Consider the following 23,094-nt stretch of genomic DNA (forward strand, 5'->3'; position numbering starts at 1 on the left):
GCATGGATGTGGAGTATGATAGTGGTAATAGATCCCAAAAACAAGGAAAAATGGGTATGGAAGAGATGGAGTAAAAAGAGGGAAGTAATGATGAGCTATTAGAGTGTAGAGTACAAAAAGATGACTTAGGAGAAGAGAGGAGCAACCAGCTCTCTTTATTGCCCAAGGGAAACATGAAAACGAAGAGTTTTGGGATGGTTTTGGGTCACCAAAGTCAATGTGACAAGCATGAGAGAGAAAGTACATGGGAATGCCTGTTATCCAAAGGATAATATGATGGACTAATCTTGCCATACTCTTGTAGGATTCTTCTAGGACTCTCCTTGATAATTGTAGCATCATAAACCTTCTAAAAATGCACAGCAAAGCCGTCCAAAAAGGATTCTTGGCCAAGTTACTCTTATTTGACTAGGATTCGTTTTCTGCTTGTGAAGCTTCTTTCTTGGACTAGGTTTGACTTGCTATTGTCATGTTTCTAGATCGTGCTCGACTCCTACATACTCTATGACATCATGTCTTCTAGAATGATCAACAACCTTCAAGAAAAACTCCAAGTAAGTCTCTAGAAAAGATCTCCGAAAAAACTTCGTGAAAAGCTGACAGTTTCTGCCTTCTCGGTAAGTCTAATTTGAGTATTAATTCCCGCTGCCTTGATGGCATTTCTAACCAGCTCTTGGGTTCATGCTGTACTACAACATCATGTCTTCAAGGAATGCTAGCCCTTTCTACAAGATTCTACTTGGAAGGTTGCAAGAAAAGCTCTCCAAAACTGTTATGCGATAAGCTGATTCTGAACTGCAGTTTTCTCCTTTCCAGCAATTATATTGGACAACGATTTCCGTGGACTTCTCTTGTGATTTTCGGCCAAATGAGTGATCTAACTTCGTCCTTTGCATCAGTAATTCATGGTTAATGCCTTCGTTGCTCCACTTAAACTCCTATTTTTCTGGAATTGCTTCACGAAATACTTGTGCTGCCAAAAGTGGTGGTGCATGGAAATTCGCGGAATTTTACTTTTTTCTCCTCTTGTTAAGATTTTTTACAAAACATGGAATTAGATTAGTTGACACTAAATTGGACTTTTAGAACAAGTAATTTACATGTTTTAGGGCATAATTATATATATGAATTATGATCCAACATATGTCTCAAACTTTTTACTAGTGTGACTGACATTAGTCTTCAAACATCTTTTGATGAATGAGAGTAATTACAGCCAGGGAAGAAGTAGTTGCACATAATCTTTGAATTTCATAACAATAGACTTCGATGATAATCAGCAAGATTAGGTTTCCGTTTCGTAGTCTGATCGATTTCCACAACGTCCCCGCTGAACTCAACCGTCCTAAGAGATAGATTTACCACAGAAAAATTCTTACCGACTGATGAAGAAAATTGCAATAACCTTCAGCTTGAAATAGCCTGAAAGAAGTTTCAAATAAGTGTCCAAATACAAGTTGTAGAATATCGACGATGGAAGGCTCAAAGTTAAATCAAAGTCGATTACTTGAACGAATAACACTTCAAATACTGCAGAAAAGGGAATCTACTTCCAAAATAGGAAAATAAAGTATTGAAGAAGTTCATCATCAAATGCTGCTAGTATCACCAGTAATCAGTCCTATCGAACGTTGAACAATTCATTTCGGGTCCTGGCAATTACTCTAATGCTCTATCTATTCTTCCTTATTTTTCGTTTTGACTTATAATCACCAACTAATGACTTTAGTAAACGGTGGAGTCTCCAACAAACTTGATTACATAATAAAGCACGCTGATATCTAAAGAGATTAATGACGTCGAAAGTTGAACTGTTTGATTTACGAAATAAAGTGCTATCATTTACTCACATGTATAAGAATTCCAACAATCATCGTCGAACTAGCAAGTGCTTGAGTATTATCAACTCTTCTTACTTGACTCAAATTCGATATCTCCAAGCGACACTATCTTTGCTGAACTGAGGATAAGGTAGTTGAAGATCCGCTCTCCCAATAAACTTGATTAACAATATTTCAGCTGCAATAACAATCCCAAAAACTAATATGCGCCAACTAAGATTGCACCAAAAAAATTTCAAATCTCTTCTCGCTAAGAACTAATCCAACAATACAACTCAACCATAGTAGCCCAAAAATTTAGTACTTCAAATGTCGGTTGAAACCTTTGATAAAACTTAGGTCCAATCAAATAATTCCAAATTAACTCAACTGATGGTGACCGAATATCAATTGTACCAACAACTTTCTATACTTTTCCAATCAAGAGTCGCCATATTGTAGAAAGATCGATCAAAGTGAGAACAAAAATCACAAGTAGCTTAACTCATGGCCACCAGTAATGGCACCAAGGTAGTAAAACTCACTCAACTCCTCCAAACCAAACCATTTAGTACAAGTATTCACCTCGAGCAACAAAAAGTTTTCCGAAATGACAAAACACAATTTACAAGGTCTTTCCTCGAACAACATCATTGATATAAAATGAAGGACATCCGTCCAACATCTTGCATCACACAAAGCGATACCCGGATTCAAAAGTGGTCCCACCACATAACGACCAATTTCTCAAATTAATCACCACTGAAATACGTCTCTCCAACAGACAAACCACATTACTTTTCACCCAATGTATGCTAGAACTCTGGTCAAACCTTGACTTGAAATATTCCCGGAGCCAACTGGAAAAATTATTTCCTTAAAGTCACTCCACTAACAACTCTTATAATATCACAACCATTTTGTCTACTAAATGCTCCACCCAGAACCTACCACAATTCAATCTTCATGACTTCACGATTCAGAACTTTAATCAAACACCGTATCACATAGTAATTCCACTTGAACCGCTATGGATACCCAACGATGTCAGAACCGTCAATCCCTGAAATTACGTTCAACCATTTCACCGCAGTCGAATAACCAAAGACACACACTTGCACAATATCACGTACGAAGAGTTGATTCCAATTCTCCCAGTTAAATATCGACCAAGTTCGTAACTCCATTGTAAAACTTTAATTATCCCTCCAATTACTCAAACTTCAATTATCCCTCCAATCACTCAAACTTGAAACACAAAAACAACTTCAAAAACCCACTTCTGTACATCTCCCTACTCATTGCAATCAACAACTTAAGAAGACCAATTCATAAGTCAATGTACCTTGAATTAATTCCTTTTATTCCAAACAAAACTACACCATGCCTTGGTCAGGTCAACGACCCAAGATTATTAATCCTAAGAATTTCATTGTACTTACAACTCTCATTACTGTCATCACTTCCACTTTTCACTTACCATCATTAGTGACAAAAGTCATTGGAAAACACGATTACTGGTTCTAAAAATCCAGAATATTTCTTCTTCAATTTTCTCTCCACCCTACACAGTTAAGCGATCTGAAACTAAGGACAAGTTGTCTACCGGAGGGTGATTTGTACATGACGCTGCCATAAGGTGTCCAATTGGAGAAATTTCAATATGGATTTCTTTGCAAATCATCAGGTCAGGAAAAAGACCTCCAATACTAAGATTCCCAAGTGATCTTTAACGATTTCTAGTAATATTCCGAATGCCTCTTAAAAGACCGATCACATCATGTAACACATTTTCCGAAACTCAGTTCAAAGTCAGAACCACCATTACCACTAGTTCCATTTCCACCAACAGTCTTGATTCTGAAACAATTATAGTATTCGAAGACAGCCCAAAGTTATGGTTACTCATCTCAAACAATCAAGCATGAAATCGAACTCCAGTCTCACATTTTAAACCCTGCTCCAACAAACTGTTGGAATTGAGGAAGAGATAGCCACCTCGAATCACAATTTGTAGTACAACTTGAACCTATAGAGTAGTCTTACTCTACCATCACTAAGGAAAGGTGCAAGATAAGTACATCTTCCACAACGCAGAGGAATCCCTATTAGGTCAGCATACAAGAGGCAAAGTACCTAAAGTAAAGCCAACTAAACATGTATCTTACACACTTGATGAGTACATCAGCACCGAAAAGTAAATGATGGGGAACCGCTATAGTCGGGCCATCACTTGAAATTGGGCATTTGAAATTGAAGGGCCTAGGGGAAAGTAATTGAAAAATGTTAGCGTGAGTGGACAAAAATCAAGGACTAAAATATCGAATATCGAGGATATATCGATAGTTCAAAAATTAGAAATTTCGACGTCGAGGAAATATCGATATCGGTAAAAATTCGAGAAAAATGATGGAAATTTAGAGAATAATTTTGAAATTTTGAATGAAACTTTTGCATACGTTTATTTGATCGATTATCTACTATAGTTTAAAAGAAAATGTTGAATAAACATTGTTACATATTAGGTTGTAGAAATTTTAGGTGAATTAGAATATACTAAGTCGTCTGACTTTTCTTAAAATTTAACTTAAAACTCTCAATGTTTTAAAAATATATGGAATAGTAAATATAATTAATTAGCCCAATAAAATAGACTATAGAAACCAAAGACTTAGTACTATTAAATAATTATGTACCTAATTTAGTATTATTGAAATAAGAGCATAAGAGTTTCTCAAAAAACAAAAACAAAAATAAGAGCACAAGATTATTTGGTGTGAAACATGAGGCTGTGGAAGATGAATTGCGAAATGAATTTAATGAAAATGTTTTTTTTTTTCTATAATAAAAGGTTATTCATAATTTACAGATATGTATTTATATAAAAATATGTACCAATGAAGCAAAACTCATTGTGGCGAGAATGGTTGAGTTGCTTTGATTCTCTACAAGCAACCAATGTTCGAATCTTGGAAAATGCATGTGTATTGCGTTTTTGTCTGTAATTTCAAATCAGTTGGGCGCGTGGGTTTGAGTGCTTAATTTCTATAATTTCGGCCGATATTTGTATGGTAAGTAAGGATAATATCGAGGTGTCAAAAAAACTAAAATTTCGCCAAACTATTGATACGATCTAAGCAAGCATATAATTTAACCCTATAAATATCATTAGTAGTATAAGCAAGTAGGGATCATTCTATTCCGGGGATTGAGGGTACACCTGTCATTGTAAAACAATTAAACAATTAAAATAAAAACAAAGTATAAGATTTACACAAGTATATACAATTTACGAATTAAAAAGGGGGGTTTAGGTTTTTGATTTTCGAAATTTAAAAGAAAGAAATAAAACTAAGTATAAACAAAAACACAAATACAAGAATGAAACATAAGAAACAAAGATCAAAACCAAGCTCATAATTGAATTCGAATCAACCCTACAATTGTTCTTCCACGTCATGCGAAAGAAGTTGATCATGTGAAACATTTGAAGCAAACGATTTCCCATATTTTACTTTCCTTTACTAATTAATTTAAGTGAAAGCACACAGATCAATCCTATCAAACATGCAATCAAAGTCTAGAAAGCTAGCAAATCATAACATGTTCAACGTAATAAGCATAAAGAAAGGTTATCAACTTAAGTGCACAACTTAGTATGAATAAGTTCATCTAATTGCAATCATTTTCAATTAAATTCGATTTTTGTCCAAAACCTTTACTACTTTTGATTCAAGTTCACAAAACGATTAGGTGAATCATAAACTTAAATCTAGCACCAATTACATGCTAACCCTAAAAGTTTCGAACCATTTAAGATAAACACATAAAAGATATCAATCAAGCAAATTTAATCGAACAAACTCACAAAAGCAACTAAAGAATCACAATCATAGAAATCGAAATCTTCATTCAATCATAAAATTTCAGAATTAAACTTTGTTCAAATATTGTTGTTAACTAGAACAACTTCATACGAATCAAACAAGGAAAATCAAAAGTGATTACAAGAAAGAAGGTTGAATTACACCGTGAATGGAGATGGTGATGAAGAACTTGAGTGATGAACTAATGAATCTCGAAAGCAAGCTTCAAAACTTCACAGCTTCAAGGTGGATTAGGGGAGGTGCTCACGGCTTCTTCTTCCTTCTTCCTCCCTTGCTTGAAATCGCAGAAGATGAACTAGAGAATGGAGAGAGCTTTCACGTTATGGAGAGAGTAATTTCTGAATTATTGGGTGTGTGAGACGTCTAGAGGAGGGGAGTATATATAGGGGACGGCAAAACTTGGTCTCCAAGCCGTGATTCTTCTTTTATTTTCCACGGAATTAATTTAATAATTCCACATAGCTTCCACCAATGATAAATTGCCAAGTAAGCCCTAGTGTGTCATCCAACCAATCATAAAACTCCAAAATGATTCCCTAATATATTGTTGCCGAAATTGCATGAATATATTTTGATTTTTCTCTTTTATTTCGGCCAAAATACCTTTAGGGAATATAGGAATGAATCTAGAAGCATTATGAGCTTTTTCTTGATGTCCACACTTCTTCTTTCCTTAAACTCCTCCCTAGAAAATCTCTTGGCGTAATCTTTTATTTTCCCTTTGATTTTCACGCCAACTTTCTCTCTTCCTCTTGGTATTTCACGGCAAAACCCTCCAACATTGTTTCATTGCGTCACAAACCCTAATTCCATGGGCTTTTATCCATTTTGCCGAAAATCCAAGTTAATTCATAGAGTTCTTGGGCATTGTTGCGTCACCTTCAAGCCTTGTCATCTTCCAATGCCATTTCTTCATTATTTCGGTCAAGTTTCTTGGTTAGCTTCGGAATCTTGCTTGATACACTTTCCTCTTTTGCACAGGGTCTCCTGGTTGGAGCAGGAAAGCTTATTTCTTCATTTCTGCTCATTTGTGTAGTCCTTTGTGTCTCATCTTCACACCTCTTAACGTTTGCTAGCTCCTCTTTCCTTTTGTGAGTTCATTTCCACTTTTGAGCTCCAAGGACCTGAAAATAGAAACTTTCCTAAAACGAAAAATAGAAACTTTCTAAAAGTGAGAAATAGAAACTTTCTAGAAATGAAAAATAGAAACTTTCCAGAAATGAAAAATGGAAACTTTCTAAAAACCAGAAAAAGAAACTTTCTAAAACTAAAGGGATTCATTTAAGGAGATAACTAAGTAAATATGAGGAAATAACCGTTAAAACGTCGCATTAAAATGCTCCTATCAATTATCGGCGATTTTTTCGATTTTTTGGTCCTTTGACAAAAATAAATAATTAAGATAATTTAAATATGGTAAACTTTAATACTTTCCCATGAATTTAAACTTATAAAATGTCGATGCATGCAAGGTTTAGAAAACATATTTCTTTAAACTCGAAAATCTTGTTAAAACATACCAGCGATGGCAAAAATCCCCAGCAGCGCAGAGCTCCATTGGATACCTGCCCCTAATAGGGGGAGAATTCGGGGACAAATAGGGAATGAGGATGGGGATCCCCATTTCCCACTATCTAAGATTGGGGATGGGGCGGGGAAGGTATTGTGATCCTCATCTCCAATCCTGCCCCAATAATATATACATATATTTAATTTATATATATATAATTTTTTTAATTTATATATATTAATTTATTTTTATAATATAATCACAAATATATACTTTTACTAATTTTCTTTAATGACTATATTTTTACTTTAATGGTGTTTTGACTTTTGCACTCACTGAATTATGAATTTAATCATGTTTTAATTTTATTTATTGTAGATTTTAATTTTAAAAAAGGCAATATGAGAAAAAAATTATTTTATTTATTAAATTCTTATTAGGCATTTGGGGCAGGTTTGGAGGCATAGTCCCCAGTGGGGATGGGGACGGGGAATCCCCAATATATTTTTATTGGGGATTGGGGTGGGGGTGGGATGGGGATGGAGAATGACCCCGGAGATGGGGATGGTATTGTGAACCCCATCCCCAATCCGCCCCATTACCATCCCTAAAACATACCAGCCCTGTTGGTTAAGAGTAAACATAAAGTATGGGGAAGATGAATATCATCATACAACAAAGGAGCATCCTAGGCTCTATCCTCGACTTCGACCCACAAACACAAAGTAAGTGAGGAGGAGCCTCGACTGCAATTCACGTGAGGAGGAGGACTAAAATAAAGCAAACCAAGTATGGTGAAGAAAAACATTCGAAAAACCAGTAAATCCATAAATCCATAAGGCTTCCCCAAACTCTCACAAATGAATTCATGAGTACAATTCCCAACCGTACTAGGAGAATCTCGTGATAATTCAATTAAATTGATGACGTGTCCCACGCGTCAAAATAATCTCAAATCAATAACAAATAAGCGAGATCAAATTATAAATCATAAATTCAAACAATAACCAATCATCAGAGATAAATCATCAAAAGTTCAAGGTCAAACAAATGGAAAAACAAAATCTTTCCTGAAAGTCAACATCAAAATAAATCACAATTAATTCTCTGAAATCATCATCGAAAGCAGTTCACAAGATGAATCAAAATCAAATTTTGAAATCAAACCATATGCTCGAAATATAATTCAAACCAATTAATATTCGAAACCAAATAATAAGCTTAATAAATGAAACGATAAACGAATAAATCATTAATTCAGAAAATATCTGCATGCATCATTTAAAATCAAAGGTCCACTTAACCCGAACTGGCACATTAGAGCAACTGTTGAAGAAAAAAAAGAGCAGTCCTATGCGACGAAAGAGCGACCCTAGGGTTCGTGCAGACAACGGGATAGTGCTGACCCTGTTTCAAGCAGAAGGCAAAGAACCCATTCTGGCATTGTGTCAGCCAAGCGGTTGGGTTTCTTCATAAGAGAAGGGCATGTTTGTCATCCGATCGGCATTTTGATCGGTCGAGATATGATCGATGGACATTGGATTGGCTTCCCATGAAGGTGGTGTCGGCGTCTCGGGCTGCATCTAATTAGTTTTGGAATCAGATCAACGTTGGCCTTTCGTGGTTGAGGTCGACGGTGATCTCCAGATTTTGTGGTGCAATGCTATGCCGCTTCTAATTGAAGGAATGGATGCAGGGATGGCTGCCTGGGTTGGACGTCCTCCAAACTGGGCGACGGTGGCAGGTTGGCAGTGGGGTAGTACTCTGGCCAGCATTTTTGTCTGGGTTTGGGCCTCTGGGCCTGGGCCTGGGCCATATGGGCTTAAACACTTCTGGGCCCATTTGAGTAGGTCTGGTTCTTTTCAGAATTGGGCCTGGTTGGAGTGTACTGTGACACCCTTATTTATTACTCAGTGCTTTAGGCTGGCCTGGCCCGAGAGTTTGACCTCCTTGGGTTATGTTAGGCCTTTACGGTCTTTAAAGTGTCAGTCGTAGTTCGGATCATAGTTCTACTGAATTGGTAATTGTCTCGAATTGGACTAGATGAAGCAGCTTATGATGAGGAATTGACTCCTATTTATTTGCTGAGAAGTAGCTTTCTTTTCGTACCACAATTGCGTGCCTGGCGGATGGAGGGCTAGAAGATGATTTTTTCCTCAGAAGACACAGAGTTGTTCTTTGTTTATGGGTTCGCTTCACAAAGCGGGCTCAAATTGACTTGTAATGAGTTTTCATTACTTAGATAGGAGATTGGTTTTTACCTTGCCATTTTTCTGTCTTTAAGTGTATGTTAGAATCTGGCTTTTTGGCTGGTCATCTAATGCAATGAACCTTAATTAAAAAAAAAAAAAAAGGCCCATTCACAGTACGATTTAGGTGACCACGCATACGGGTTTCTTCATCGAGCAGTAGTTTGGTACATCAGTCTGTACACAATTATAACTTGTAAACGATGATTCAAAAATAAATACGATCCTAAAACAAAACCCGAAAACCCCTCGCACAAATAATTTGTCGAATATCTGAAATCACATCTGAATCAACCCAAACTTCCAGGGTTTCGCCAATTTAGTTATTCTAACATCCTAGTGAAAAATGAAGACGATCCAATGATTGGATCACCTCAAATCACAACCCGAAAATCCGAAACTTCAGAAATTCCGATCGATCCCAAAGTTCGCCGTATGGCTACCAAACTACACCCATACGCTCGTAACGACGAGCCATACCAAAATGACCAAAGCGGGACACCCAGAACGGCCAGACACGCCCCTCACGCCAACCACAACTACTGCGCGTGCAGCCCACGCGCCGCAGATTCCAACCCCGAATTGGGTCACCAAATTTATATCAGAATCTTCCTCTCAACATCCCCAAACAACTTCTTCAACTACCACAAAGTCATATTTCAAAAGAGGAAGCCGGTATTTACCTCGAAAGCCAAGAAGCTGAAAATCCCCAAAATTGTTCAACTCTTTGGTTCTCTCATCTCCGATCAAATCGAGTTATGAGCTTGTACGAGGATGATAAGGGAAGCATGGGCTTCAAAACTCAGGTGTGGCGTCGCTGGAAGGTGCCGGAAAAACGCGATCTAACCGGGTCAAGCAAACTCCAGCCGAATGTCCATTATTACTTCAATTCTCTATACTCCGGCCAACTCATCACAAACCACCGCCAAGGATCTGAAGAAGACGAGGAGGCAGTCATTTTCTGACCGGTGTGGGTTTGGGGTGGCCAGAAAGCTGAGATTGGCCGGAAACCCGAAACGGGTCGGCCTCGCCAGATTTTGCTTCAAATCTCCTCCTCCAGTACGAATCAAGAGCATAGGGAGGCGCGGCGTGGAACCGCCGTTCCAACGCCATCTATCCGGCAGCTTGGGTTGACTTGACGGCGGAGAACCCGTCGGGTCGGCGTTGAGAGAGAATCTGACCTAGGGTTTGGGTAATTTTTGAAAAAAAAAATGAAAATTACCAAGGGTAAATGGCTATTTATAGTAACTTTCATGGAATAGTAACTTTTACTTTTTCGCCCATAACTTGTGCATATGAACTCCGATTTGAGTGTACTACATGACTACGAACTCGGTTTAACGTCCTATACAACTTTCATAAAGGAAGTTTTCTCAAATGACAGACGATACAAAAAGGCAACTTTTAGGGCTCTATAAAAGTACCAAAACGAAGTTAAAAGCAAAAGTAAATGTCGTTTACTGTCTGAATGACTAGTAAACCAGTAACTTGAGATCTAGAACGTATCACATATAAAGCAAGATTATGCATTGATAATATTCTAAGTTCAAGTATTATTTGTGAAAAAAAAAAACCCAAAACTAAAAACAAAAGGACAAATAAAAGAAAAAAATGACAAGTGGTATTCATGAAATAAAAATTAAGAGTGCAGTTTATGAATATTTTTTTTTTAATATTAATTTTATACTATTATTAATGGAATATAGTTAACATCGGTGCACCAAACAAAAAGGAAAAACAAAAAGAAATTTGATAATGATATTATTATTATTTTTAGGTGGATAAATATCCTCTGCCAGTAAGTAGTACATGAAAATGAAACGAAATGGCAGAAGTTTCAGTTGCCACCCGCGTTCAAATCAAACCCTTTGTTTCTGCAAGCCCGCATCTTCCAATTTGTCGCAACATAACATGGAAAATTTGTGGAGCTGTGGCATCATCTGATTCCTCATCTTCTTCTAGTTGTGGGTATAGCAGGTATGATAAACAAACGATAGATGATGGACAAGTAGTATTGCCCAAGAAGAAGAAGAAGAGAAGGAGGGTGTTCTTTCTAGATGTTAATCCTCTGTGTTATGCTGGAAGTAAACCCTGCTTACACTCTTTTGCTCGCTGGGTTTCCTTGTTTTTTAAGCAAGTTAGCCTCTCTGATCCTGTTATCGCTGTAAGCCTCCGCCTGCTCTCTCTCTCTGTCTCTCTGTATCGCTAAACTAGCTGGTTGAGTTTTCATTCAGTGTTTATCTGTTTGTTATAGGTTGTTGATGGTGAAAGAGGAAGCGAGCTCCGCCGGCAGTTGCTACCTTCATATAAAACGCACAGGTGGAAGTTGTTAAGACAGTTTTCAAGGGGTCATGTTGGAAGGTCACACGGAGTCATCAAAGATGTTTTTACAAAATGCAATGTGCCTGTGAGTTAACCCGTGTTTGTAATTTTAATTATTTCGAAACCATCATCGTATTGTTTCAGATTCCGAAAGCATTCATTAAATCAAACTGTTTTGCTTGCTGTTGGTATAGGCTGTTACAGTGTTAGCGGATTTGTTAAGGGCTTATTTGTTTGCTGACTTCTTGTCTTCAATACTTGTGTCTCAGCATGATTTAAGGCTAAATTCTAGAGCACATAGAAAATTAATGTGTTGTTGATGGCCATAATCTGAAGAGAAATGATGCAGGTCATAAAAATAGATGGCCATGAAGCGGATGATGTTATAGCTACTCTTGCGGAACAAGTTCTACAAATAGGATATCAAGTGGTGATTGCGTCTCCTGATAAAGATTTTAAGCAATTGCTTTCAGAAGATGTCCAAATCGTAATGCCCCTGGATGATTTAAAGCGCTGGTCCTTTTACACCCTTAAGCACTACATGGCTCAGTATAATTGTGATCCGTGCTGTGATTTGAGCCTCAGTAAGTCTAAGATGTAATGTGGTCATAATCCTAAGACGTATTAATGTTATTTCCATATATGGGCATATTTGATGATAAATGTTATGATTGTTTCTAGACTAAGATGTTGAGACCTTGTGCATTGTCTTCACGGATGTTATTTGGTGTGAGTGTGCCTCTGATATATTAGATTCATGATTTGCATAGCTTTTATAGAATGATTGAGTGGCCTGGAATGTGTCATGGAGAAGCACTGATACTGTGCTATAATTGTACTAGAAAGGATGACAATTTGGACAGTAACTGTGCAGCAATATTTTGGTCGGTATTTGAGTCATGTATGCACTTAAAGCACAAAAATTGGTATAGATAAGAGTAACCTACAATACAGTTCAGAGTTTTGGGGTAGCAAAAGTAAGTTACTGTTCATTTCTAGATGAATTTTGTTTGATTGTTATTCATCAGTTTCTTGATGTGCTATTCCAGCTCTGGAAGTGTTTTTCGAGGATGTATTTTGATCTGATGAACCAAGCGAATCTTCTATGTTCAGTTAATATGAATTCACTGCCAACTTATGTCTAGGATGCATTATGGGAGATCAAGCTGATGGTGTTCCTGGGATCCAACATCTGGCTCCTGGGTTTGGTCAGAAGACTGCCCTAAAGCTCTTGAAAAAACATGGCTCATTGGAAAATTTACTAAACATAGCTTCAGTAAGAACTGTGGGCAGACAGTATGCGCAAGATGCTCTTACAAAGTATGCGGATTATCTACGAAGGAACTATGAGATTCTTTCCCTTAGAAGGTAATGCATGTGATTTTACTTTGATGTTTCTCAACTTTCCAGCGATAATGCTGCTGCTATGCAGAGTATTTATAGTGTGCAAGTGTGTCTCTTCCTTTTTATTTATTTATTTTCTATTTTTGAAAAAGAAACAAATTTTATTGATATTTCCAAGGTCTCACTATTCTACAGGGATGTCAATGTTCAACTTAAAGAGGAGTGGCTTGTTCCAAGAGACACAAGCAATGATTCAAAAACTTTGTCAAACTTCTTTAAATTCTTGGAAGAAACCGAGAAGTTCAGTCATCAAAGTGGATTTATTTCAAATGGCTAAGTTGATAGGTAATTTCTTCTAGCTTAGTAAGATGCAGTTTCTCATTTTGATATCATGTCTTTTTGGGGCTATATAAGTTGTTCGCATTGGACATCTTTGTTCTTTACCAGTAAGTTAATGTATATATTTCATTACACACCTTTTTTCTCCCCAGTAACGAAAACTAGAGCTTCACAACTCCCTGATGAGGAAACAGGACAATTAATGATTTCCTTGAAACTGTTACTAATGTCCTTATAATTTTGAAAGCCTTTTTTTTTTTTTTCTTCTTTTGGTCAAATTATAATTTTAGAGGTTAAATCTAGTAACTATTGCCTACTCTCAGTGTTTGATAAAGAAATATACATACTCCCAAAAGACACCCTCTCAAAAGCTTTTAAATACCACAAGATTCATTCTACATGTCTCCCACACCACCACTTGTTTCAGATTGTGAAATTTTGAACCATGATAGACAACTTTCAAATTACTTCCATAAAAAGTGAACCAAGTTCACAACAAAAGTGTTTTTCATCTGATGCTGGTGCAAGGCTACCATCTACATTGAATTATTGATCAGTGGTGCGATGGACATGGATGGCTAGACCCAGGCTTGGTAATCCCAACTTTCTTTCTTCTCTTTTTTTTTTTAATTTAAAATTTTATTTTATTTTATTTTATTTATTTATTTTATTTTTTTCAGAAACCTTCTTTAATGCGATCTTACATATTCTCAACTTGTAATGCATAAGATTGTAACCCCCTGTGGATAGATTTGACAATTCAGTTATTGCATTGTAATTTACTTTTTCCACATCATTATGATGCTATCTTACAGTGTATCTTTGATTGACTTTTCTTGCATATGTTTATATTCAACATGATCTTGTTGACACTCGATAGATATGAATGAAAAAAAATTATAGAATTGTAAACTAACAAAAAATGCGGCAGCGTATTGATTAGAAATGTAAGAGCTCATCAACCTTACAGTTAAGCAAATCTGGGAAAAAAAAAAAAAAAAAAGCAACCTTAAGAGTTCAACCAAACACAAATTTCATACCGTCATGTTTTGCTCTATAGATCTCTTGAAATGAAGGAATATACAGAAAGACCGATGCTTCTGTAAATCTGATGGATTTTAGTGTAAGGTGCATAACTATTTGTATCCTCTGTTTTCCTCCCCTCCCCCATTTGGCTTTCTGATACTTTTTCTCCCCTTGCTTTTGGGATCTCAGGTTTTCTTTTGCAGTGGCGAATAGAAGCTTCCAAGTGATGGAATGCATGCGCAAGATACTAACAGGGCTTCATTTTCATTTAACTCAAAAATTAGGATCTACACTCAGTAATATGAAAATTGTACGAATTATACTTGAATTGCTGATGAAGTTTTAATGGTTTGAATTCTATAAAATTACCTAGTACCCCAATAGGTGAGCACAAGGTGTTCAAAGATGGATTGCTCTACGCTGGTGATCTACCTCTTGGTTCATGTGCTTTTCCATGCCTGTTCAACTATCTGTTCATTGCTTTTAGCTGTTTGTGACCAAGAGAACTTGTAATTAGACTGATTAGAATCACCAATAATGTACATTGTCTGTAATGTTAACGAGGAAAAGCATGAAATCATAAGAAAAGCAAAGAAAAAGCTCTAGACGTGGACTCAGGAACACAGACTAGTAAAAAGCGATTAAGAGGGAAAATCTTATTGGCATCAATGCTTGAGAAAATGGCTATGTTATAACAATGGACTGCCAGGAATGAAATGATTGAGCTGGTCAAGATGCTATAAAGGGATGAATGCTTGAAAATTTTAATTTCGTTGGTTGAGTGGGGCTGGTAGTCTATTTTCAACTTGTGCTGCTTCACTGATTGCGTGGAAACTCATGTAAAAAAAAATGGCATTCCTAAGAGTCGTATGTAACCCAATCCCCACCTGCCATCGACGAACCAAAAAAAGGTGATCGGTTAACAACCACAGATCACTATTCAGAACAGGTTGTCCTTCACCGCAAATATACCCTTTCAACCAGGTCAACGCAAGGCCTACAGCCCCTCATCAAAACCAGCTTGCTTGAATTTTAATTCAATCAGGAGATGGCCTAGTACACTAAAATGATACAGCTGCACATCCTAGGCACCAAAAACCTCATTCACATCCACAACTTCATCCTCGTCTACTAAGGAGAATTTTTGCTGTGAAGCTGTAATAACATATGCATAGGAGTGAAGGAGCGAAAAAGAAACGAAAAGGTCACCATATCACATCCAAAATAGCAGAACCATAGCGGGAAGAGAAACCCAAAACTAGAAAGAATAAATATTTTTAAGAAAAAAAGAAAAAGAGAGGTACAAAAATCTATCTGATGGCTAAAAATATATTTACCTTATAGCATTGCAATTTATGAAGGTAAAGTAACAAATAATTAAGTACTTCACTGAGTACTTGATTGAAAGATATTGTTAGACAGGTATATACATACTTGAGTGAGCCAACTTTGCAAACTAAATAATCTCCCAAATTTTGGTATACTTCTAGGCTAAATTTCCCCTCCGCAAAAGATCCTTTAAAGACAGTGATGAAGTTCTAGAAATTGTGTTGCAATGACTCCCTTGACCTCTTGCTATTGAAACCGCTTGATTTCTTGCAATAGTATTATCATAGAATAATAGATTTCCAGGCCCCTGGCGGTTCAGCATCTTTTGAATAAGAAAACAAGTACTGGAGACCATGATCGGTTTGATGACTGATACTCACAGCAGATCCATTTCTCAACGGATAGTTTAGAAACAAAGTGTTGTACCATCTGCAGTTCTTCCCTGAATAGCATAAACAGAAGATAAATCTATAGCATATAACAAGTTGTTGCCCCAAATATGAAGTAACATGGACTGAAGGAAGTGGTCTTCTTATGTATCATATATGAAAACCTTGGAATATTGTAATAAAGTATGTCTATAACATATTGGAACAAACAGACCAAGACATAAGAAAGCATTCATTGTACAAAGCTCTAAACCTATCAGTTCTCAGTTCTCACTGACATAAACCATTCCCACAGTTCCATCACCATGCAAATAAAGCTATCATTTCAAGGAAAATCAAACCTAGCCCAGCGTACAAGAGAATGCACGTTTCATCTTCTGCAGCAAAGGTACTCCTAAACTTTTAGAGTTGGTATACTATTTGCCTCATATGAGCTTCGATACACCATCAATAGTATTGTCAGTCATGGAGATTGCAAAATTTCAAAATAAGAACATGAAAAGGTAATAACAGTATGGAATGATTTATTTATTTATTTTCTTTTCACTTGGTGTTGCACAAGAAAAATGGGTTACAATTTCTCTGGTTGTATACCATAGAAGGTGTGAAAGAGAAGAAAAGCAATACATGTATATATTATAAGTTTATAACATATGGTACACTTGGAATGTGAAAGAGTATATATAGGTTATGAAACCTTTCTCAACTTCCGGATAAGTATTTTCAAATTTGTGTTGGGAGTTGGGACGTTTTTTCAAATGCAGACCAGGATGCTTTATGATGCATTGAATAAGTGTTAAGATATGAATCTTTTTTTCAATTTCAAGATCACATTGTTTTCTTAATTAGACCCAGTAGCAAACCATCAATTCAGATTGAAGAGTATAAAATCAATAATTTGACAAGGATTGGGTTTTTTTATCTCTCTTTTTGAACAGTAGTTGGTAACCTTTTTAAAAGTCAATAATTCCTCTCCAAAAATCACCAGAAGCAATTGGTGGTGGATATTGTGTTCCCATTTTCTGAAAACAAAGACATGGTATGTTGGACCTCCTTGCTGTGGGGCATTCAATTCACTTCACAAGCACCATCATTTTAGATGTGTTTCCAGCCCGAGATATAGCAGTAGAACAAAATTCCTTGACCTGATAGCGGGAAAATTTGACAAAGCTGACATTGTATATGTGAAATCTAGAAAAACAAATGGAAGTGTAGTAAGTTCGATTCTTTCTGCCAACAAAAAGCATGTGACACACAAATCATTCATTTCATAGTACTTTCAACCTTTCACAGTTTCTTATCTTTCTGTTTTTGTAGGAAAAACCCATCAGAAATCTTTATATAGTAATTCAGGAATATTTTCAAGCTCAAATATTATAATAATGTTAATCCAATTTCATGGAGCCAAGCTCAATGTTGGATGGTCAACTTCTGCCCAATGGAACATGAGCAGTATCTGATTATTTACTTTGGTATTGGTGTCCTGCAATTCAATCTAGTTTCTCTGTTTTATTTTTTATTTTTTCAACATACACAACCCTGGATACACTTCCTATTTACTATTCTCAGAAAACTAACTATGTCACTCTCCCTCTCTCTTCTATCTTCTTTCACTTCGCTCTTCTCAGAGCAAGATTAGAAAGCAAAACCTAAACAAACCTACCTCACTCCTAAGCAGGTAATTTTGAAGACATATCTGAAAAGGATGCGTAAAATTAAGGTTTTGCCTGCCAGATCAAATAACAAATATGTGTGTGTATGTGTATCAAGAGAACTGCAACTGGATGAATTAAAGAGACATATATTAGGTGTGTGTGTGTGTGTGTGTGTCGGTGTGTGTGTGTGTGTAAGTATCATGCTCCCACCTAGTTTTTATCTTTTGGAAGGCAAAACACAAAGTGACAAAACTAAGCCATAAATAACAATCTAAAAGTAATGCTAGGGACCTACTGTTTGTTCATAAAAAACAAGCCAAGTCTTGCAATATCAAAGGAATTTAAGTGTCTTATATCGTCCCAAGTCCTAACAATTAATTTCAAAATGTATATTCCACTATTCCAGAAGAAGATTACTTAAGCAGTTGACTCTGGTTTTACTTAACCTTATGCATTGAAAGCTTCTCAGAAGCTTAGAAACTGTGAGCCAAATATAAAAAGTGAAGACATAATAATTAAAGGAAAAGAATTCAGAGCAGAAGTGTTACCATCCACCAGGATGCCCCACATAAACCACTAAGCTGATAAGCCCTCCTGGCAGCAGGATATCTTTTGCAACTTCCAGTGCTTTCAGTGTTGTTCCTGATTCAGTGATTATTGTTTTGTCGCCACCAGGAAGATAGCCTAGGTTGAAAGCAACAAGCCTAATGACACCCAAGAAATCAAGTTCTGCTTCAGTTGGAAGTAAGCTTATCTCTATGGAAAAAATGCAGTAGTATGTTCTACAATATTGCCATGCTACAATGCAATAAAAATAAATAAAAAAAGAACCTCATATGGGTATTATGTATAGAGTGAGAGAAAGAGAGTGAAGTCATTCTAGGCTGTTATCCTGAGATATAAGAATTTAGGGTTATTATCACAAATGGTACCTGAATCTATCATCTATTTTATCGATAGTACCTAAGCTTCAATTTTGATCACAACCAGTACCTGAACTTTTCGATTTCATTTTAAATGGTACCTAAGGCCACTTTCGGTCACTATTCCGGCCAAAAAGGCCAAATCTAAGAAAAAAAAAAAAAAAAAACAAGTTCAATGCAAGTCTATTACCAAAAAATCATCACTATATATGATTGCAACCCTCGAAATCATCAAAAATCATCACTATGATAGCCTCCCATGCCGTTTTTAGTCGGAATAGTGACCGGAGGTGGCTCTAGGTACCATTTAAAATGAAATCGAAAAGTTCGGGTACTGGTTGTGATCAAAATTAAAGTTCAAGTACCATCGATAAGATTGATGTATAGTTCAGGTACCATTTGTGATAATAACCCAAGAATTTAAATGCCTGGGAATATTCTAATGTTAGCTGAGAATACAATTAGATATCCACAGATGATCATAGAATAACATGCATAATAAGCTAACACCAAAGACATACAAACGTTAACTTTAAAAAAAAAAAAAAAAATTTAGGTCCTTTAACCCCTAGAGACATTGAATGGAATGAGCTGTTTTTTTCCGGCCATCTAATTTTGAAAAGTTTAAATATCCTTCAACAGTAAGCAAATAGATCCCAAACATATAAAGGACGATTAAACCTGCCGTAGAATAAGCTATTATTGCAAAAAAATGGTGAACCAGTTATCAGACAAAAAATTACATTACAAATTATGCCTCCAAAATATAATAGTCTATGGAGTTGAACTATGGGCTTTCTCAATGAACTTTTCTTCTGTTGTTTCCATTCGTACTCTTTGCAGAACAGTTGATGCAAAATAGAACTAAAAGAAATAGTTAAAATAATACAAAATTGATGCATTTTCCTACTGAAATTGAGGTTTTGCAAGTCATACAGATTCTAAACACAAAACAATAGGATAGCCAGAAACTTAGTTATAGTGACCAGTAAGCACCTAACACATGTATCCTGCAGAAGAACTTCACGCATTTTACTGTGACATTTGGAGAAGAGCTTAACAAGTTCTTTCTGCACAAAATTGAAGCTAAGAAGCAATTGCAGATACATTGACATGATTATAAAAGAAATCATACTAAATGATTGATATTATGTGCAGCTAAGTAAAAACAACCCTCAACCAGTAAATATTAAAAACAAAAACTAATAAACAAATCACTGAAGTAAATAACATGTAGTGCTATAAGCTTATGAACATGCAAATCACATATAAGACAAACACCATATATATATACAGAAAAGAAAATCCCCATATATATGAAAGCAAAAAATTTTCATCACAAGCTGGCATATAGAACCTTTTCTGTTTTCTGAACCTACAATAGCAATCTCACTCACATTTTTAACTATTTCATAATTAGAAGTTGTGCCTTAGCATAAGTAAATGCCACAGCAGTGTCTAATGCCCATCCTATAGCCATTCAGACACTACTATGGCCTTATAACAAATATGGGCTTGTCTTTACTGGCTTACTGTTATTTGCAGAATCTACTGGAGTGAGATCAGTAATTTTATTTTATTATTTTATTTGGTAATGAAATAGACACTGAATGCACAACTCTTTAGCAAAGTTGTGAACTACTACTCTCACTCCAAAAGACACTGCAAATAATATTAAGAGACTGAAGCCAACATTACTTGCAAGGCCACAGCATTTTGTGGATGGCTACAGGATGGACGACAGCAAATTCATCCTCCATTTTTGCAACTAAGGTTAAAAAAAGTAATTATTAGTCAATGGATTACCCATGGAAAGTGAACTAACTATTAATCCGGTGGCGTTACTGAATCAAGAGAAACCCTTTCCTTTCACACCGATGGGTCCTACGCCAATCTATCCTCCCTTTTATTCATTGCTAAATTTGGTCAGTAAACTAAGTTCTCAAGTCTCATGATACAACTTTTGCTAGATACAAGAAGAAACTATAAGATCATGAATTACAACTGCCCAAACTTTGTATTTCATACGAAAGAAGACAAGGGTTAGTACCTCTTTTGGACTGACCGACTCTTCCAGCAAAGAAGAAGTTTTCTGTAAAGCAACTTCCTGAATATCCATTCCATAAACTGAACCTTTACCTGATTCATCAGCTACCATCTTGAGCATTGCTAAGGTATCATGGCCATTGCCACAAGTGGCGTCAATTACCGTATCTCCTTTTTGGACCACACGTTTCCAAACCCTGTTAAATGACGGGAGAGTATATATAAAATCTCTATACAATGATATCATGAAATAAGAGGCGAAAGCATGAATGAAAATCTACGGACCAAGAGATTCCACGTTTGCTGAAGCTGAACTGAACAAAGACTAGTTCAGAGCTTCGTGAAGCATATTTTTCTAAGCATAAGTAATTCGAGGGAAAATTACAAGCGTTTCCACAGCCAAACCAAGTATAAATTTGACGATTTCAAGGTTTCCTTTCTTTTGTTTTTCATGTTTTTAAAAACTAAAACCAGAAGTGAGTTACATGGTAGGCTCAAACTTATCAGACCAACGAAACATGGTCAAAAAGCAGAATTATTTAGTGAAATTAGTCAATGATATCTTACGAGTGAGCAACTTCTGTGGCCTTCTTCTTGCCCGAGATAAAGCTCAAAAGTAGATCCTCCAATCCTGAATCATGGTCGAGAACATAGAAAAAATCATAACTCAAAAAAAAAAAAAAAAATTGACTATTTGATTTGTTTATCTTTGGAACAAGTCATTTATAAGCTATTTGATTCCTGAGAAAATGAAAAAGCAGACCAATCCCTCTCCCTCCTCCAATGCAAAATGAAGAAGCTGCAATGTGTTTGTTTTGAAGCTAAATAAAGGAAGAAGAGTACCAGAGAGAGGAGAGTGTTTGGGCACAGAAACCGAAACCAAGTCGTTGGAAGTTGCAGCGTTCAGTTCAAACTTGCCCAACCAGCCGTTTCCGGCAGAATTACCCGAAAAGTTTCGGAACGTTGGAGGTTTCTGCTTCTGTGTGCTCAGCAAATGAGGGAGCCCCCATGATAACCTCCGTGGCACAACTGCCAACATCTCTCTTTCCCTCTCCCTTTCCCTTTCTCTCTCACAAACCTCCTGTTTGCCGCCCTTACAAAACTTTCTTATCGCCTAGCTGGGTCCAGATTGCCAAATGGGCCTGCTTCCACCCAAACCCGCCATATCATTTTCTTGTTGCATTGGGAGATGAATTATGTTTTAGGGTGGGGCTCTAATGACAACTAATTAAGAACTTTCTAATCAACTGTTACATGTTTAGATATTCATGAGTAGATATTCGTGGGTTTGATTCTCACAGATGGCACTAAATATTTGTACATGAATTCGGACGGGGGTTAGCTGAGCAGAAGGAGACCGTAACCTGGCTCGCGCTTGACCTTTCTTAATAAACCTACAACAAAGGAAATTGTTAGGAGAAAGTCCGAAAGGTTTCAGACTTCATTCCTCCAAAGCTCAAGTTAGACATGGGGAAAAGCGGAAGCTAACTATGAATTCAGGGAAGAGTCAGAATGAGTGGAATGGAATGAATACCCTGAGCCTGAGGTGAGACTCTCCTTATATAGGCGGTGGCGTGCGCTGGGACCCATGCCAGCGACAGTGAGGCCCGCGCTTTCGTTGGGTTGTGATCGCATGAACGCAGCCGTATGCTGGTTTTGTGGACCCACCAACAATTGTGATCTATCATTTATAAACATGAATGATTCAAATTTGATAGATTTGATTCATTCATTGATTTGATTTAGTTCGGTACCTTAACGATTAGCAATTTGAAAGAAAATTTTCAGAAATGTAATCGAAAAGTGTCCCAAACTGTTGGTTAGAAAGTCTTCAATTAGTCCTCATTTTAGAGGTCTTCATTAGAGCCTCTCCCTATGTTTCTAAGTATTTGTATTGAGAATTTATTGTTACATGATTCTGAGTACACAATATTCTTTTGGTTATTGACTTCGATTGGAGTTATGGCATTTTGTTCATTTTTGGATTATGACAAGATTTGTGTTTATTTTGTTTTCATTGAAGCATGATGGAGTTTTTTTTACAGGACCTGGTCCAGATTTCACCATGAAATTCAAGGTGGCCCTACAGGGCCCACTTTAGTAGAAATTCTACCCAAAAATTTAGCGAAACTTTCCCTAAAAGTGGACTACCTAAAACCTGTAAAAACAATCTAACACTCTTCAATAAACTTATCCATCCTCAACTCCTGGAGCCTGCCTGCTCCCCACAATTCATAATCAACTTCCCAACAAGC

At 36.5% G+C, this 23,094-nt stretch overlaps 2 protein-coding genes across 12 annotated transcripts; one reads left to right on the plus strand and one right to left on the minus strand.

Annotated features, from left to right (window-relative positions):
- Nucleotides 1-11,257: 11,257 nt before the first annotated feature.
- Nucleotides 11,258-14,903, plus strand: LOC112174887 (DNA polymerase I). 9 transcript variants are annotated; one of them, XR_005802506.1, is made up of 7 exons: nucleotides 11,258-11,630; nucleotides 11,721-11,873; nucleotides 12,138-12,372; nucleotides 12,934-13,156; nucleotides 13,328-13,477; nucleotides 14,000-14,064; nucleotides 14,678-14,903. XR_005802506.1 is itself a non-coding variant. In XM_024312720.2 (6 exons), exons 1-5 carry the CDS (start codon nucleotides 11,292-11,294, stop codon nucleotides 13,467-13,469), a joined length of 1,092 nt encoding a protein of 363 aa, XP_024168488.1. In that variant the 5' UTR covers nucleotides 11,258-11,291; the 3' UTR covers nucleotides 13,470-13,477; nucleotides 14,678-14,903. The 9 variants fall into 9 exon arrangements, 3 of the variants coding, with proteins under 3 accessions (XP_024168488.1, XP_024168487.1, XP_040365729.1); XR_005802504.1 differs by having other exon boundaries at nucleotides 14,687-14,903; XR_005802507.1 differs by lacking the exon at nucleotides 14,000-14,064 and adding an exon at nucleotides 14,532-14,599.
- A 903-nt stretch (nucleotides 14,904-15,806) lies between these two features.
- Nucleotides 15,807-21,933, minus strand: LOC112168997 (putative rRNA methylase YtqB). Of its 3 annotated transcripts, none has more exons than XM_024305936.2 (6): nucleotides 21,683-21,927; nucleotides 21,407-21,470; nucleotides 20,844-21,036; nucleotides 19,790-19,863; nucleotides 18,419-18,574; nucleotides 15,807-16,268 (listed from the first exon to the last, which is right to left on the minus strand). In XM_024305936.2, the coding sequence occupies exons 1-6, from the start codon at nucleotides 21,876-21,878 to the stop codon at nucleotides 16,142-16,144; spliced, it is 810 nt and encodes a 269-aa protein (XP_024161704.1). In that variant the 5' UTR covers nucleotides 21,879-21,927; the 3' UTR covers nucleotides 15,807-16,141. The 3 variants fall into 3 exon arrangements, with proteins under 3 accessions (XP_024161704.1, XP_040365732.1, XP_040365733.1); XM_040509798.1 differs by lacking the exon at nucleotides 15,807-16,268 and adding an exon at nucleotides 16,290-17,360 and having other exon boundaries at nucleotides 21,683-21,933; XM_040509799.1 differs by lacking the exon at nucleotides 15,807-16,268 and adding an exon at nucleotides 17,382-17,406 and having other exon boundaries at nucleotides 21,683-21,931.
- Nucleotides 21,934-23,094: the final 1,161 nt, after the last annotated feature.

The sequence above is a fragment of the Rosa chinensis genome, chromosome 6 (assembly GCF_002994745.2).
Source record: "Rosa chinensis cultivar Old Blush chromosome 6, RchiOBHm-V2, whole genome shotgun sequence".
In the NCBI taxonomy this organism is placed as follows: domain Eukaryota; kingdom Viridiplantae; phylum Streptophyta; class Magnoliopsida; order Rosales; family Rosaceae; genus Rosa; species Rosa chinensis.

Bases quoted from the DNA above. Each gene is read 5' to 3' on its own strand.
- LOC112174887 (XM_024312720.2), top strand. From the start codon at position 11,292: ATGGCAGAAGTTTCAGTTGCCACCCGCGTTCAAATCAAACCCTTTGTT. The intron at 11,874-12,137 runs GTGAGTTAACCC...GAAATGATGCAG, and splicing joins TTACAAAATGCAATGTGCCT to GTCATAAAAATAGATGGCCA. The intron at 12,373-12,933 runs GTAAGTCTAAGA...ACTTATGTCTAG, and splicing joins GTGCTGTGATTTGAGCCTCA to GATGCATTATGGGAGATCAA.
- LOC112168997 (XM_024305936.2), bottom strand. From the start codon at position 21,878: ATGTTGGCAGTTGTGCCACGGAGGTTATCATGGGGGCTCCCTCATTTG. The intron at 18,575-19,789 runs GTGCTTACTGGT...GGGTGTCATTAG, and splicing joins CTGCAGGATACATGTGTTAG to GCTTGTTGCTTTCAACCTAG. The intron at 16,269-18,418 runs GTAACACTTCTG...TATGCTATTCAG, and splicing joins GTGGGGCATCCTGGTGGATG to GGAAGAACTGCAGATGGTAC.